This window comes from Pempheris klunzingeri, chromosome 18, assembly GCF_042242105.1.
Source record: "Pempheris klunzingeri isolate RE-2024b chromosome 18, fPemKlu1.hap1, whole genome shotgun sequence".
In the NCBI taxonomy this organism is placed as follows: Eukaryota; Metazoa; Chordata; class Actinopteri; order Acropomatiformes; family Pempheridae; genus Pempheris; species Pempheris klunzingeri.
In genome coordinates, this window is record NC_092029.1 from 11,794,358 (window position 1) to 11,812,118 (window position 17,761).

The 17,761-nt window shown below is 40.6% G+C and overlaps 1 protein-coding gene across 2 annotated transcripts in view; it reads right to left on the minus strand.

Annotated features, from left to right (window-relative positions):
• The window catches only part of usta (uronyl 2-sulfotransferase a), a 53,498-nt gene that overhangs the window by 9,122 nt on the left and 26,615 nt on the right, over nt 1-17,761 (minus strand). The window contains exons 2-5 of one of the 2 annotated variants that reach the window (XM_070849464.1): nt 12,980-13,023; nt 7,268-7,423; nt 1,237-1,316; nt 990-1,143 (exon numbers count right to left, since the gene is read on the minus strand). In XM_070849464.1, coding sequence (XP_070705565.1) covers nt 990-1,143; nt 1,237-1,316; nt 7,268-7,423; nt 12,980-13,023 — 434 coding nt within the window. The remainder of the gene's footprint in view (nt 1-989; nt 1,144-1,236; nt 1,317-7,267; nt 7,424-12,979; nt 13,024-17,761) is intronic. The other variant, XM_070849465.1, reaches the window with a different exon arrangement.

Consider the following 17,761-nt stretch of genomic DNA (forward strand, 5'->3'; position numbering starts at 1 on the left):
TGTGCAGCTTTGTCAAATACTGCAAACGCATTAGTATTTCAAACCATAAACATCTCTGGCATTGATTTAATTAATGTACAATATGAGAGTAAATGGGCTTGTGGGCACTGGAACTGAAATGAAAGGTAGATGGAGGAGAAGACGTCTAAAAGATTCAGTAATTGTTTGACTTTCTAAATAATATTGTTAGAAAATTGTCTTAATTGGGCACTGGTTTCCTTGGGGCCAGAGCAACATGGTAATGAAGTGTGGTTTAAAAATCAGCAATACAAAATATACAAACTTTGTATTTAAAAAAAAAACATTTATGAAGTAGCTTCTCTAATAGATGGGGGATCCCTCAGTGCTCTTCATCACAAATCTGACAGTTATGGCCTAGGATGCACTGCTTCAAAATGGAAAGAAAAAAAGATGGCTGATGCTCATCCAAACTGTACACAGAGATAATGAATTCCTCCTAATCTAACCCTTTTTCCATCTCCAAGGCAGGTGCAAAGCTTTGGCTACAAACCTACAGCTAATTAATCAACAGGCTCTACAGTATGTCCCTGCATGACTGCACTTTGTCTGAGACTCCAGCAGAAGAGACAGAAGGAGTTCTCCAGACTGAAAAGTGATGCACTTCACGTGTATGTGTTGCAGCTGACAGACTCATACTAATAGAAATTCATAGCAAGTTCTAATTTCCAGACCATGAACATTTTCAAAACACCATTAGTCAAGAGTGCAAAGCCGACATGTCCAGGCAATCTGTGCATCAAATATTCTTGTATTAAATGTGCACTACGCCTATTCATTATTTTCTCAAGTGAGAAGTGAATCCATTCTGTGACAAAAACAATCAATATTAGACTCTGATTTAAAAATCATCCATGAAAACATGAAATACAGCTTGAAGCATGTAAATCTCAAATTTACGCTTGAGAAAATTGCTTTGTTTTTCAAGCCAGAAGCAATAATCAACTGCTGCTTAAAAAACAAGGTCTCACCAGGTATCTTTCATCATCTTTCATCCCTGGGGTGCGGATGAGGTGGTTCTGCTCACCCCTCCAGTCACCAAAGCGGCGAAAGAAGTAGTTGGAGAGGAACCGGTTGATGGGGTCCCGGATTATGTTGATGTAGACGGGCTGCTCTATCCTGAACCTAACAAACACAAATAAAAATGTAAGTTAAGTCCTGTACGTCACTGTGTTTCCAAATGCTGCTGTTGTAACGTGCACTGGTGCGCTATTGTACCTGGTAAAGTTGAGGAAGTGAACATGCCGTGTATAGAGGAATGGCTGAGGGATATTACTGATGTTCTTCATGAGATCCACCTGAAAAAACCAAACAGACACACAGAACATACACACACACAGTTGATTTGGTGTAGAAGAAGAAGTGTAAAACAGTATCTGGCATAAATACGAAAAAATCATCTGAGACCAATGGAGATCCAATCCTAAGTGCCAGTGCGTAACGTCATGGTAGAGATCAAGCAGTTATTATATTAATTCACCATAACCAAAAGCATATGCAAGCTCCTGACACTGTGCAGACACTTCTAACAGAAACTGGGAGCAGCTTACATTAGTAGAGGCTTCCTACAAAGCTAAATGCAGACAAAAAACAAACAGCATCTTCAGGTATTGCCAAAAAGAACCAAAAATTCAGAACCAAAAAGGTTTCATGTTTGAGCTGAGCAAATAACCATTAATAAAATGCACCTTGACTGTGCAGTTATCAGATTGTGGGGGACCACCTTGATTCAATTTGGATTTGCAGAATTTTCCGATACAGACTGACCTCACTGCAGCTTCAACCTTTGCCTTGACTGCACACATTAAGAAAATAATACCATTGTTATTTTCATCTAACAAGATTCATCACCATAGATCTAGTTTCCCCTCAGTCATGGTCAGGAAAGCCAACATTTTCTAGGCAATTCTTCCAGGTTTCTGCTTCCTCTGCTGCTAGGAAAGATTAAAAAACATCCCAAAGGCTGTGCAGGTCTGCATGGAGAGACAGGTTCACAGTAGCCAAAATAAACTTTGAGACATCACAGTAGTGCCATATACAGTGCAGATCCCTCTCTCTCTTTGACTGAAGGCCACGAAACTGAAACCAAATTCTTAGTGATTCCTCACATAAATGGCTGAGCAATTCTTTGTGATCCAGTTATCCCAGTCACACATGTAAGAAACTGTGAAAGTTATGCCTCTATACATGTCATTTCAAAGTAATAAAAAAAAACATAATAATGAAGTCATGGCTGGCTAGTCATGATATTGGCAATGTATTTGAGTACATGCATGGTTGGTGGTAATACTGGGATGTAAGAGTCAACTAAGCATACTGAGATGTATTACTGTTTACTGTACATAATGTTACTATACATTTCCATTTACAAACACATTTCCAGGATATTCATTTTCTTTTAAGTATATCAGCCTATTAATTTCAAATGAAAAGGTTGCTGTACTAAAATGAATCGAGACAATCTACAATACATCAACTTATCCAACTCTTGATAAGTGGAAATTATGAAACCGACAAAATGCAGTTGAAAATACTGAAGTGTTCTAGTTTTAGTGGACTATACAGATTAAGACTTGAAAGTTAGAGACCAAGTGCTAGTATCAGAGATCAGAGGACTTCTGGGAATACCCAGCGGAGTATTAAAGAACTAATCCATGATTTCATCAAGGGTTTAAACTGGAAGACTAAGATTTCCCCAAGTTTGTATATCTTGTGAGTCCCATTTGTACTTTTTTTCATATCACTTTTAAATTTTCACTCTGATCTACTATCAATTTGCTACTGACTTGTTACACTGCGCTGCTGTCCCTGTCCCATCTAACTCTACTGCTGGTCTGGGGAGGGTGTAGACAGCTGTGTGCCACTGCTACTTCTGTGACACATGTTATCACCAGACGGCTCTTTTTCTCTACCAGTAAGAATATGCAACAGCCCAACTGGTTTCATCCCATTTCCCAGCATCCTATGCTCCCCGTTGCATGCCCAACAACCAATGAGCAGACACAAGGACATTAGCCCTCACTGCCTTCCCACCAGAAAACACTTACAATTGGGCTACACACAATCAACCCCCCACAGTGGTGGGTGTGCGCTTTTTCCCTGCAGCACCTGCGTGGCCGCATCCATCAGTTTTCAGGGGGTATGAAGGTGCAGAGAGGCCGATCTGCAAAGCTAACAGCAGGCAGGACAAGTTTAAAGGCCAGACTATACTGGTAGGAAAAGCAAGCACAAGGAAAAGTAAAGACTAGCTGAAAGTAGTTGAAAAGTAGATTTTTATTAGGTAAGCACAAATGAATGATGAACAATAGCTGAACAATTTAATATATTTTTACATATATATATATATCTTTGTCAGTTTGAAGGCAGTTCATGAGGAGTAAATTATGAAAAATAAATAAAATACAAATGTTTGGAAATGGGACACGTGGCTCTTAACACAGCATTAAAAAATTGTGTTATTTTTTGTCAAATCAATGCTTGCTACTATACTTAAGTACCATAAATGGTTCAAACTGAACCATCACTCTTTATATAAAAGCCTTCCTAACAGACGGCATTGATCAACTGAGGAACTGTTTGAATGTCCTGCTCTTATAAACTATGTATAGTCACCTGTTACGTCATAGTAAGACTATTTGGATAGCAGCACTAATATGTATACTTGTTTATGTACACAGCACAGTTAATCTGAGGCCCCAGTCAGATTTGGGCTTCACACCCTCCCTCCTCTCTATAAACTCAGTACATTTCCACTCAACTCTGCTTCCACTTTCTGTGGATCACTCCTGCTATAAAATGTAAAATTTCATTAGTGCTGTAGAATTCATTTCACCACTCCTGCACGCTCTGTCTCTATTAATCTATTTCAATTCTAGATACAAAAAAAAGTTTATTCTCTTCAAACTGCCCCCCTTGGCCATTAGTCCAGACCAATTAGCCCAGAGCTCACCCCTGATTTCCCCTCCCCCACACCTAGGCTGATGTGCAGACCCCGAACACATTTGGCACATTTAGTGAGTTTATGTGTGTGTGTGTGTGTGTGTGCGTGTGTGTTTTTGACCCACTCCTCCTGTCTGTCTGGCCAGACCCCCTCTCATTTACCAGGGAGAGCTGCAGGGAAACAGAGGGAAAGTGGAGGACAGTCTGAGATTCCAGGCATACCTGCAACCCCCCGACCCTTGCCCCCCTCCTTCCTGAGTCCCCGTGGCGTCCACACAGGGCTCATCAGGGGAAAAGGAGGAAGAGCCAAAAACCACAGAAAGCTATGACTGCTACCCATTCAATGCAATTAGTCTACAAGTATCTCATTCAAAAATTAAGGAAGCCTAAATAATCAACACCTGCGGCTTTGACAAATATGGAGACATTATGCATAAGGACTCCAAGAGGATCTGTCCAAATATTACAGCAGCTGCCCATGCACGGTCTGTGTCCTTATGTAGCACGCAGGAAGTGAGAGGTTTACTCAAAATAAATAGCCTCAATGTAAAAAAAGACACTTTACTTACAAAAAAAAGGGATGAAGGTTAAAGTAGCCACTTCTAAGCAAAGTTTAATTTCTTCTAGCACCCAATCCAATCCAGTTCTCTGTAAGTGACCAAACGCAAACTGTTGCTTTAAGTGTAGCTGGTGAGATGCTACTGCAATCTTTGTTTGTACTGGGGCCAGACACTTCTCTGTGTTTGCGTATGTGTGGCTATGTGATGCAGATACACAAGGTTCATGGCTGTGGAGCATCTGTCTGCTGGTTAATGCTTTTGGTAAGAGGGAGGAAACAGGAACCCACATGCACGCAGACACACTCACAATAAAGATGCTGTTTTTCTCTTTCTGGAGGTTTTTAAAGCAGACTTTTAAAGGTTTTTTTTGTTTTTTTTTCCAGGATATGTCTTAAACCTCTCTCTCCCACCGAGCCTGCTCCCCCAGCATTCAAGGGGACAGACGGGTCACTATACACCTCAAATGTGCAGAATCTCTGCAAAGTTCCAGACAAATAAGGCACCTTCACTTTTTGGCAACCCACGCACGGGGCATCAACCCTGGGCAAATCCATTAGCGGACTACTGGTAGAGCCAGCGGGAAAACGGTCCAAAAACTGCAGCCAGAACCACAACTGATGAGACCAGCATCTCTAAACTTAGGCAACGTGCATCTGGATCTGCATAAGTCAACACACACAGAAGTACACATGCAAATAAACACGCAAAGAGCCGCACTTTGCAGAATCACACACAAACACAAGTACAGACACACTCTTAAACAGACCGCCCTTGCACAGACACTGCAGTGCACACACTCTTTCTGAGGAGCATCACTTGGGACCATTCACAGAGATGTTTTATGTCCAGAGAATTAATGAGTCTAATGGTGTTCTGCCACTGTGTGCACAGCCAACATTTCAGGGTTTGACGAATGGATACACAAGTAGCTGTTTCAATATTGGCTTAACATTTACATCGAATCGGTCAGTAATGATTAGACATATTTAGCATCTGCTGACCATTCAAGAGTGGTTAACAGTAGCTTTTTCCTAAAGCATGCTGTCAATAATGTCACAAGAGGATGTGAGTCATCGCTGTAATACTCCCACACAAACACATGCACATTGCATAATGGCAAATGTCACTGACAGAAATGTGCTTGAGGAAGCTTGGCCTTTGACTAGTTCAGCGGAACCAAAAGATTTATGCGTGTACTTCACCTAAAAATCAGTGATCTCAATCTGGAAATTCTTATTTTAAAATAAAAATTATATTCTAAAAGGAGCCATTGTGCATCAGGAGTACTTTTTCTTTTAATATCTGTGTGCATTTTGCTGATAGAACTTCTGCACTTCTACCTAAGTCACATTTTGAACGCAGGACTTGTACTTGTAGTGTGTTTTTATTTAAATAAAAGGTCTGACTACTCCCTCCACTACTGGACCGCTGCTCAGTGACACTTCAGTACAGTTGTTAGCTGCTCTCACTGAACCCAAATCACAGGTCTCTGTAATCTATTCTGCCAAAACAGGGACTGTTTTTGAATTACAGATTGGAGTAATGCTGTCATCAAAAGTGCCTAGTAAATCCAATAGATAGCAAATCTTTTATTTAAATTCTTTATTTGTTCTTGTTTTTTAGGGTTCTTGGAAAAAGCGTAAGTGTGTAAAAAGCCGCTATTTGTGTTTAATCATAAACCAGCGCCATTTAGATATGCTTTATGCACATTAGCATTTGAATCGGCGTTCCCACTAGCACAGGCACTTCTTAGTGTCTCAAAAGGCTGTGGTCTTTTAAATGAAGGCTGTTTTTCCTTTGTAAAGCCAACACTCATGTCCTTGAGATATTTCAGGAAATAATAAAAGGAGATTCCTCATCCTTGAGCCTCATTCTCACACTTAATGAAAGACAAACCCTGAATGAGCTCCTGCTGCTGTTATGTTCACTGTGACCACATAGTTAAGTGCAAAATACAAATCAATTAAGTTTTTTCCAAATAGAGAAAGCGTTACCTATTGCACACTGGGGATGCTGTTTGTTTCTTGAAGGATTTGACAACAGCAGCTGTTTTGAATCTGGAAAATTATACGAAAGGCCTGGCTGAATATTTATATAGCAATGATGAATTCATAAAATAGTGGCTTCAGAAGTGGGATCTGAAAACCACAGGGTCCCACAGGGAACAAAAGAATAAAAGTAGGTTAATTCTAGTATTGTTTCATTTTTCTGGATGTTAGCAGCAAGTACACAAACATGATGAATGTCAAAATATAAAAACTAAATTTCATTCAATTTTTTTTCAGGATTTCATGATCTGATGAAGATTGTTTTGTCAACTATAACAATTATATCTTATAGTACAGTATAGCTGTTATGTTGTCCTTTGTCTGTTGTCGCTTCAACAGTAATACTACATCAGATGTGCATTTCTGCTTTTGAACATATTAAAAATGTTTGGAAATGAAAAAATGCAGGGTTGCATTGGCGGCAATTCTGAAACTGAATGGGGAACTGTGGGCAGTGGAAGGGAACATATAAACAAGATGCCTTTTCTGTTACACCAGCAATTACTGCCAATTTGCAATTGAGCAATTAAAACACTTCCTTAAAAAATCCCCTTTCTAACTCCTATCTTCTTGTGTAAATAAATATCTGTGATTATATGTCACAAAATGTATAAATAACAAAATATGATAAAACCTCTGACTCTGACCTTGATGCGGTCTTTAAATCTGTCCCCTACTGCACCACCATCTCTTCTATCTTACCTGTTCATGTTTCGTGAGCCGTGTTTTATTGTGGATGTCAGAGGAGACCAGGTTGAACTGATGTTTCTCAGCCAGTAACCTCAGCAAGATGACCACTGTCCGGCTGCCGCACTTCCCCACGCGGTTATAAACCACCTGGCTGGGGAACGGTAGCACCTGAGGACACACACAAAGAAAAATATAAAGAAAAGGAAAAAAAAAACTACAACCGCGATATATATAGACTATTTTTCATGTATATTTTATACTGTATATGAATTCTACTAATGTGCATTGTATTTATGGGATGTTTGAGAGCACCAGTATGTTGGGTAACAAATCTGGCTATAAAAGGCAATGAAGAAATAGACACAAAGTGTGAACTGTTACACAAAAAGGAGAAAACAAGAACAAAAACAGTTCATCAAGTAAATTCATCAGACTCTGGCTGGATTCTCATGCCTCTTTTACTCCAACCTTTGACCTCTGTTTCTCACATCTACACTCCCCAGGGCTGAACTCAATTGACCCTGCAACATATGCCCTTTCAGCAATGAAACACACACACAGACAGACAGACACACACGCATGCGCGCACACACACACACACACACACAAAGAATAAATGCAGGCTTGACTGCTTTCATCTTCTCTTCTCATTCCTACATTGAACTCAGTGAGTCAGAGATTCTGCTAAACTCTCTGCAAGCGAAACTGATGCAACTTTTTAGTGTTTCATCGAACACACACACGCACACACACGCAAGCTATGTCATGTGCACATACACACCTCATGACTCAACAATTAGACACCATGATTCAGACACTCAAAAAAGTGGATGTGAGTGTGTAAAACGTTGTTTCTCTGTGAAAACCAGGCTTGTTGCAGTAAATCTGGTCTCGGAAGAAGGAGGAAGTCGAGGCTGTCATGTGTATTGAACATGAAACTCATTTTAGAGCAAGGTCAGCAAGAATGTACTGACTGGCCCTACAAAGTTTACACTCGCAGCTCTTAACAATGACTCCTATCAAAGCACATTTACCAGTGAGAACCAGAGTGACAGACAATGGGGGCAATTTAAAGGAAATAAAGGAAGGATGGGAGAGAGGAAGACAGGTCACTTAAAAGACATCTGGAAGAGTTCTTTTCGAAGTGATAGAGATCTACCTCAGAAACAAAGACTTATCAGTCCTGTGTTGCCTTGAAAACACTCTCCCTCATCACTTCAAATAAAGCCTTCCTGTAAATCAGATGAGGCGAAAATGCTGCAGTGATAAATTCTTGTCGGCATTCCCAGTCTGGAATAGTGATTGTGCTTTTCCCAAGGGAGGGGGTCTGGATGTCTGACAGACTGTGTTTGGAAGCAAGTCCGACTGACTGAGTTAACTAGTTCACTGGCTCACGGGGTGGCTAGTTTACGAACTAATTGGCTCCCACTGTGACATGAAATTATTAATCATCTTTAGTTCATCTCACAGCTCTTTAGCTCTGGTGTTGCAGACAACAGTTTCCACAACACAGAGCTCAGCGTGGCCACAGACACACACACACACACACTGATGATTTTGTCTTGTCTCCTCCAAAAGCAGCAGTCCCACCCAATCACAGACTCAGTAAAAACAGAGAGCTGAGAGCCTGGCTGAGTGCTTGCCAGAACCAAGTAGAGAGACAGAGAGAGTAACAACAGGATGGAGAGCTAAGAAGTCAAGGAGGGAGACAGAAAGAGGCGGAGAGCGTGTGAGGAGAAAACAGTCTGATAACACGTCATTAGTGTATCAATCCCCTGTTGTTTGGTTGTGTTTGTTTTTAGCAGAATCAGAGCATTTTCCCGGACATCATTAGAGACTGAACTGGTTTGACGCAATGTGAAAATAAGATGCGTGGGCACGTTTGCCCCAGCACGAGGGAGAGTGTGCTGGAAAAACAATTGACGGTTGATATCTGGGCTTATACAAGCTTATACATGTTTTGTTGACGGGCATGCTTCAGCCTGGGTCACTTGCTGAAACCTGGTCATCATTTACTGTAAAGCAATCTCATTAATCATATATTGTTTAAAAAAAAAATCATAGATCAAAATGTTTTTTTAGATTAGAGGATGCTGTTGTCAAATACAAACAAAGAAAGATTTTGAGCAAATAGATGATGGTTCTCTTGGACAGCAGTCCAACATTCCTCAGTGTTTGCCAAGTAACTACAGAAAACAGCTTATCACAATAATGAGGCAGACGAAATACATGCAGTGTTTTCCAGGACACCATTCCCTGCTGATATGATGACAAATGGCTGTGTCAGACCTCTAACAGCCTGGTGTTGTATAACACAAGAATAACATCAGAGATAACATCAAAAGTCCAAATCTCCTGCCGGCATTGACAGCATGGAAAGGGCAACCTTTCAATTTGTGCAATTGTTGTTCCCACTTGGTAAAGCTTAGGTTTCTGATGCACGCTGTGAGAAATGATTGTTGTGTCTGCCAGTAAGGGATTCTGTCAATAGTCGATCCACCGTGTAAAAAAATATTATGTAACGTCGCCATCTGATCTGGACACTGCTTCTCCTGAGAGTCATGCTGTTGTTGTGGTATTCACAACTCTGATGCTGGCGAGCCAATATCAAGCAGACTTTAAAGAGATAAGTAGTCCCTTCACCTTTCCTCTCTCTCACGCTCTCTCTTCCACTTTCTCGCCTCTTAGTTTCTCATTGTACTTTCTTTTCTAGCACCTTGGTTCAACAAACATATATGAATTATCGTCTCAGTCTCATGGCCTGACCACCCATTTCTGCAGAGAATGAACAGAATTCTGCTAGCTGCCATCTTCAATCATATATAACAGCGACTTTGAGAACACATCCTGGGTTGCCTCAAACCAGGGTCACTGCAGACACACTCATCCGTCTCCCTGCTGCAGCTCCTGGAAGCCCACACCAGTACGCCACCGCTAACCTGCACTTCTCTGGTGCTAGTTAGCCCTGCTCTGGGTTCACTGCTCTCTACAGTCAACTGCTCATTCCATGCTGAGTGGAGAACAGCATGTTAAGGATTCAGTCGGAGCACAGTGGAGATTCTCAGTGCTTCCTGTTATTAATGATCTATCCATTCATCTCCACTCCCACCCACAGACAGAAGGAATGAAGTAGTCTCACTGCTCTAAGTGGCTGTGACAGCAGAGCTTCCATCCAACTATGTTTATCTGGATTAAGATGAACTGACTTTCAATGGCCGAGAGGAAATGGGAACCTTTGACAACAGTACCACTACTCATGTTTTACATTTGTGTGCGACAAAGGGGGATTGAAATGCTTTTGTTGGACAACCAATAACATTTGTTTCTGAGTGCAAATGTGTCTTGTTTTGTCTCCAGTTTCATTGAATATGGAAAATACAACACCATCAAACTTATCGCTCAGTTCTTTAAAGACAATCTGATTGGTCTTTTTTTAACATTTTAAATATATCTTCAGGTATTTTAAAAATTGTAGAGGATACAACATTATTTAGATTATATAGAGAAAAACATGATCCATCAAGTGATCTATAGAAACACATTTTACACATGTGTGAAAATGTAGAGGGGACATTCTTGTCATGCTTCCATATATATATATAGAAAAGACTTGTAACACTATTCTTGGAGCTGCGTGGTTTTTCCATACGCTCTCATTTACGCTGAGCTTTCAACTCGATTTCTAATCTTTCACTACAGTTAGCAGAACCTCAGCCTTCTGCGTGCTCATGCCTTAATGCGACCAACCTCTGCTGAAATGGAAGATCAATCTCAGCTGCGGCAAGCCATCAACAAAAAGATCATGAGAAATGTGGCAGATGTGGCGCTTGCCTCCGTCAAGACATTAGCATCGTTTGTCTGGGCGGCGAGATGACGACAGCTATGGAATCAATTAAAGCAGCTAATGTATAATCAGAGTCAGCCTGGTCTATGAGTATGCAGGCTGTATGTAGTTAGTAAAACCTGTAAAGCCACTTAAGTTCAAGTCATACGTGCAGAGTGAAAGAAGGGAGAGAAATTATGTTTTAGAGATTTCCAGAACGTGGTGGGACTTCAGAAATAAAGAATAGGTTATAGTTCAGATTTACCTTTGTGCAAAATGATTATTGGTTAACAAGGATGTAGGTTTGGTTTCAGACACACGATAAAATTTGGAGTCTTCAATAAAAAAAGCAAACATGACAATGTTGATTGATAATGTTGTACTTGCATCTTTACTTAAAAAGAAAATTTACTAAAAAAAAAATAATTTACTGCATTATCTATGATTTATCAATTCTAGCAAAGTGTGTAATCAAAAATAGAGTAAATGATATGGGAGACGGCAGTAGTTTTTGTTCAGTCCTGAATATTGTCTGCAGCGATCAGTCAGGCCATTTACAGCCCAAACAAGCTCCATGTGTCTCAGGATAGGTCAATCAGTACTGTATATATCCTGACAGGCAAAACCTGTGGCAGAAAAGTCCACTAGAACACCAGAAATCAACATTTCTGTCCAGCATATCAGAGGTTCCTTTTTTGGTAATGTCTGCTTTTGACATACAGGCCCATTCTTTAATCACTAAACTAAAATTTAAAAAGGAATGTTTTAGTCAGAAAGCTTTAAGAACACCTTGTAAGTAAATTTATCTTCATCAGTCCCCTCTGCTTTCCTCTCCATTAAAATCACACTTTTCTGTGTCAAAATGATTTCCAGAGCTTCTGTGTTTGTATAATAATGTAAATATTCAGAATTGCCTCAGGACACAATCAAGCTGTTGCACTCTCAGCTTTATCTCTGATGGGAAATGATGAAAACCATTTGTGATTCATTAATTTCCATTCCATTTCTGCAAACCCATATAATACTGATAACGTGGCATCCACCCTATATGCATAAAACAAACTAGCATTTTGAGCCTGTTTTAAATGAGACATATTCAGATAAAGAAGAAAATGAAGAAAACTCCAAAAACATGTCCACAGAGATCCAGTCAGCCTCAGTTTGTTTCACATAAATAACAATTCACTTTTATCTCTATGAAACGAGCACCATGGTTGCCTGGTTTGGTTTAGTGACCAGAACAGGCTTTTCAAAGTAAACATATAACTCACAAACAAAGCCCTGATGTAACCTCACTTAACAGCTGTTCACAGTAGCCACCAACAAACCTGTACCCGAACTAGATTGTAGCCTCAGTTTAGCTATGTGCTAAATTCTATTCCCAAACCAGAGAGAAACACCACCGACTCCTCCATCTGAACAGAAAAAAGGTTAAAAAAAAAAATGATGAAGAAGGGTATTAAATGGGTGAGGAATGAGGTGAAAATGAGGCAGCGATCGATTAAAGAAGGAGATAATGAACAAGGGCCTGACGGGGGAAGAAAGAAATTGGCAGGGAGAGAAAGAGGCAACACGGAGGAGAGATAGTCATGCAGACATGCAGCTGGATGAATACAAGGCCCCTGTGTCAGCGCTGTATGTGTGTGAGAGAGAGTGTGTTCAGAGCATTACTGTAGCACTGAAGCCAGGTCCAGTTGGTATTTAGGGTGAGTTTGCACGCAGCTCTTTCACACAGACCTAACCCTTATCCTGACTGGACTGAACTGGCTTGGAAACGCAGGGCAGCACATCAGAGACGGAGGGAAAAAATTAAAGGACAAAAAGGGGGAAATGGGGGGGGGGGGGGGGGAATAAGGGGAGAAGGAGTGAAATGGAATGGGGAGGAGGAGTGAAAGACTTACTCTTGGAGCAGGGGGTCCGTGGTCATCCAGATAAGTGGATTCACCTGCAAAGACAAGAAAGAAGAAAAAGAATGCTGTTTTATTGTGAAGAGCATAAACAGCAGGTTTCTTTTTTGATACGAAAAATGAAGATTTTGGGGAACAACGAGACAAGATTGTTTCATCGACAGTGAACCTGTGAGCAAGATGCTCTGTCACATTTTGGTTTTGACTCGTTTAGACACGTTTGCTTGATGAACCTCACTTGTTTTTTCCTCTCTTCCCCAGGCAATAATATGTCTATGTTGTGTGTTGCATGGGGTTTTTGAAGAATTGCTTAACTGCGTCTTGATAGGCTTTTGCTGGCACGGATGTACCAATAAATGTTTTAATGCGTTCTGAATTAATCAGATTCATTCAACTCCTGCCACGCCTCACTGTTTCAGAAAGAACTGCTGGTTTAACCTGAAAACCAGCAGCCCAACACGACAAAGTCTTGCTCATCTTTTGCAGAAAAGAAAGCAACGCAGCACTTCGGTATCAAGTCTGATGATGTCACTAAGAGACTTACAACTTCTATATACAGTATATTGAACACTGTGAAGCTTCTTTATGAGGGAACAATAGAGCTCATTCAAGGCTACCCCACACTGAGGGTCTGTGCCTGCGTTTCATCCCACTCTCCAAATCCAGGCCCTGGCTTCAGACAGCGGCCTTTTCTTTGGCTGCCCGTCCAGACACACAGAGACACATCGCTTCCCATCACATCATCGCTGACAACATTCAGATGGTTCATCCAGGAGAAAGGCAGAAAGGCAAATTGGAGAGCATACGTGGAATAAAGCTTTAGAGAGAGGAAATATTACATAAGAGAACAATCTCTCCTTGTGTCTCAGAAATGTGAACCAACGCACAGACGAAAATAGCAAGAAGTGATGCATGAACACACGCACACACACACACACACATATTGTTTTAAAAGCAGCCAAAGTTTCCCCGCAAAGAGATATTATTACTGTGTATGCTTGTGCTGGAAGTGTAGTATGACTTTGGAAGTACTGTTTATACTGTTTATTAGTCTTACACTCATATCCAGTCTGCTTCAGTTTGGCTATTCTACCCATACACACACACACACACACACACACACACACTGTACAGAACCTGCTTGGCCTCCTGTGTGTGTTGTGGCTCATTAATTGATTAGGTGCTGGATGTATAAATACTGACACAGCTGCACTATGCTTGCTCTCAGGTGGGTTTAAGACTCTTTGCATCTGTCTTTGTTTCTCTTTCATGACTTAACGCAGTTTTCCTGAGGAATGCTGAGGGAGGCACACGTTTGCAGCTCTTCTACAAGGCATTTGAGGTCATGGCGGGGCGAGGATGCAGCGAGGCAGACAACTCTGTTCCTTCCTCTGTCATCCATCACGGACAACCACCCCCCACGACCCCCAATCCTTCCCGTATGTGCTTCTCATTAGCGTTTTGGATAGAGGATTGGAACTAATTTTTTCCAGGGCACGGGACTCGTAAAAGCTGACAGCTGCCCTCCGCCCCCACCACCCACTGAGAGAGAGAATGGACTTAAAGAGCCACTGTACAGTGCACTGTACTCATCGACCCCTTTGTCCTCCGGTCAACTGTTAGAAGTCAGAGAGAAGGATGAGACTTTCATTGAAGTCTTTGGCTTGATTAAGAAATATCTTACTTCTAAAACTGAACAAAACAGATGACAGAGGAGAAAAAATCATATTGTACATTGTGGACGGACTTTGTTGGACTATTGTTCTCAGTGTTGACATGATTTATCACTAATCTACTATGACTTCACTCCCTACACTGCACCATCTGTTCATACAGAACTGCCTTTAAAACCAGCACTGCCTCTAACCATTTCCTTATATTGAGTTATGAATATACAGTACAAACTTAATTATTTAAAACCTAAAAAATGAGATGGAGAAACTTAACAAATATAGATGCTCTCAGGAAATAGGGGTTCACTGAATCATTGGATGAGTATGAAAATAATATGATGATTTTAACCCAGCAGAACACCTGAGCATGAATGAATTACTGAACCGATCTGGACAAGATACAATTTGACATTTTTACACACACAAATCTATTTATTTATGTCAAAAACACAAACTGACTGAACAAATTAGACATAACATGCTAATTGCTGAGCTTCAGGGGTGGTAGTAGGTGGATTTTGTTACCATTAGACACAACCAGGCTAGTTTTCTCCCCATGTTTCTAGTCTTTGTGCTAAGGTAACTGTCTACTAGATGTAGCCACAAATATTTACTGTACAAACACAAGAGTGGTATTAATACTCTCATCAAATTCTTGGCAAAAGAGGTTAAAAGTTTTACAAAATGTTGAACTTTTCCTTCAAACATGTTTGAAAGAAGAACAGCTGGTAGTGAGGTGTGGATCTGGAAAAAGGATTAAGACAGCCTGCATTCATCTGCAGCATAGTTTCAACCAACAACAGCATGTCAGAGTTCCCTTAAAACAACTGTGAAAAGTGTGGGTGGGTGCTCTGGTACTTAATCCATGCTCCTATAGGAGATTTTGGACCAATATATCAGACAGCACAGCGCTCTTCACCACCATGATCAAATCACTAAAGGAGGGAACACCTTTTGGAAGACTGGTGTTCAAGCTCGCCAGAGACTTGTAACATCTGTGCCAAGGAGAACTAAAGCTGCTCTGGCAGTTTGTGGTGGCGCAATGCCTTACTACAGCACTGTATGTTGGTTTTTACCTTCATTTGTATGTAAGTACTAATAATACAAGGGTCATGAATGGTCCAGAAGAGAAATGGCTAGGTAGGAAAGAGTGTGTGTGTGTGTGTGTGTGTGTGTGAGTAATTGAAGGAGAAACTAACTGGAGTTGCGGATATGCATAGGCATGTAGCTAAATGGTTAATTGGATTACTGTGTCACAAGATCCATGGACCCGCCTCTGGCTAAGAACAGCTGCATAACCGTTCTTAAGTACAATTATCTAATCAATACTGCAAGACGGACAACGTAAATCAGTCTTGCTTTTAAGTTTTAGTCACTGAACTCTGAAACAGCCTATACATTACCCAGAGAGGTCTACAAAACAGCCAAAAAACATCCAGAACTGTTGAAGCACTCATGAAGCAGGCTGGTATTCTTATGTACAATGACAACATTTTATAAGTAGATGTTACTTCCAACAACATATGAGACCAATACAAATTAAAAGCTAATACTGTACATCTTCCAGCTGAAATATTAAGCAATGTGATTTATATGGCAGAGTAAAATGTGACATCTCTGTGAAGCCGACTAATGCCAGAGATGTTATTTTCTGTATGAATCAAAAATCCAACAAGATTTAATTGTGAGAGAACCCATAAACACATTAAAACTCTACTCACACTGCAGCAAACAACTATCAAACATCTATATTCTTATTGTGTGCACGCTAACTATGAACTCTGTCTTTACAAAAGTGGAACCATGCAATTAAACCCACCAACCACTAAAATGGAAAAAAAAAGGCCAGCCACTGGCCTGTCTAGGAACTTGTTGAAGCAAAATAACACCTACACCAATTACTCACCTCATTATCTAAGTATTTCTAGTATTTTGTGACAAAATAAGCCATTTGTTTGTTAATTCAGAAATTCAACGTACAACAGACTCTCAGCCAAACTTGTGGCAATTTCTCTGTCCCACATATTCTGGCTCTGGCACAAGAAGATGATGGTGCCATTGTTAATTATTGATGATACTTTGGCATGGAGGAAACATAGCGTTGGTCTTTAAGAAATGCATTCTATCAATATTGGAAAAATATCCTTAATATTTAAGTTAATTTCAAAACAAAGAAAAATGCACTGTGTTTTGTCAAGATCTTTACATTTGTACGTGAATAACCCATCGGACATTGACCGAGTCATCCCACAGTTCTTCAGGCTCTAGAATTTTCCCTTTGGTGTTGGGCTGCTTCAGGAATGCTACAGTAAGTTTGGGAATTTCATAAACATGTATTTAGAGCATAGACCATTTCATTTGCTTTGTGAAATTGGCGACCTAGCTAAGTAGAGTTTAGGAAAGAACACATCCCAGAATAGGCCGAGGTGGGAGCGGAAAAACCACACAGGAATGGCAGCTGAGAATACGGCCAAGAGGATAGGCGCAGCGTTGAAGCCAAGGGGCCTTTGCTTTGCTGTGGGACACGTGTCAAAGCAAAGATGGAGGGTTACAGAGCTGCTGCCCTGGAATGTTCTACAAGTATGTGAAGCCAGATTACAGGTTATACAGACTGTGAAGACTAAACTTTCTCATCCTTAACCACATCCTGCTGTAGTTTTGGTATCTACCGCAGACGTGAATAAGAGAATGAAAGGTGCGTGCTCGCTTCGAGCCACTCCTGACTTTGTTAGAGGGATATAGAGCATAGTTTTGGAATTAAACATGACTGAGTGGAGACAGGAAAAAGTATGAAACAGTTTAGATAGACAGATATCTCATGACAAAAAATTACTTAACTTCTGCCTGACCCAGCTGTTCAATTCAATTCAATTCAATTCAATTTTATTTGTATAGCCCTGTGGAAAACACTCACAGTTAAGCTTAGACACATGTCTACAGTTACAGTCTCAATATTTGTTATTTGTTATTTATTACTAAAACAGAGAGCATACACAAAAACAAAGTTGGTATGTACGGGTTACATACATGCTTTTCTGTGTGTGTTTTACTATGAAATGGGTGTGTGTGTGTGTGTGCGTGTGTGTGTGTGGTCACCCAACCC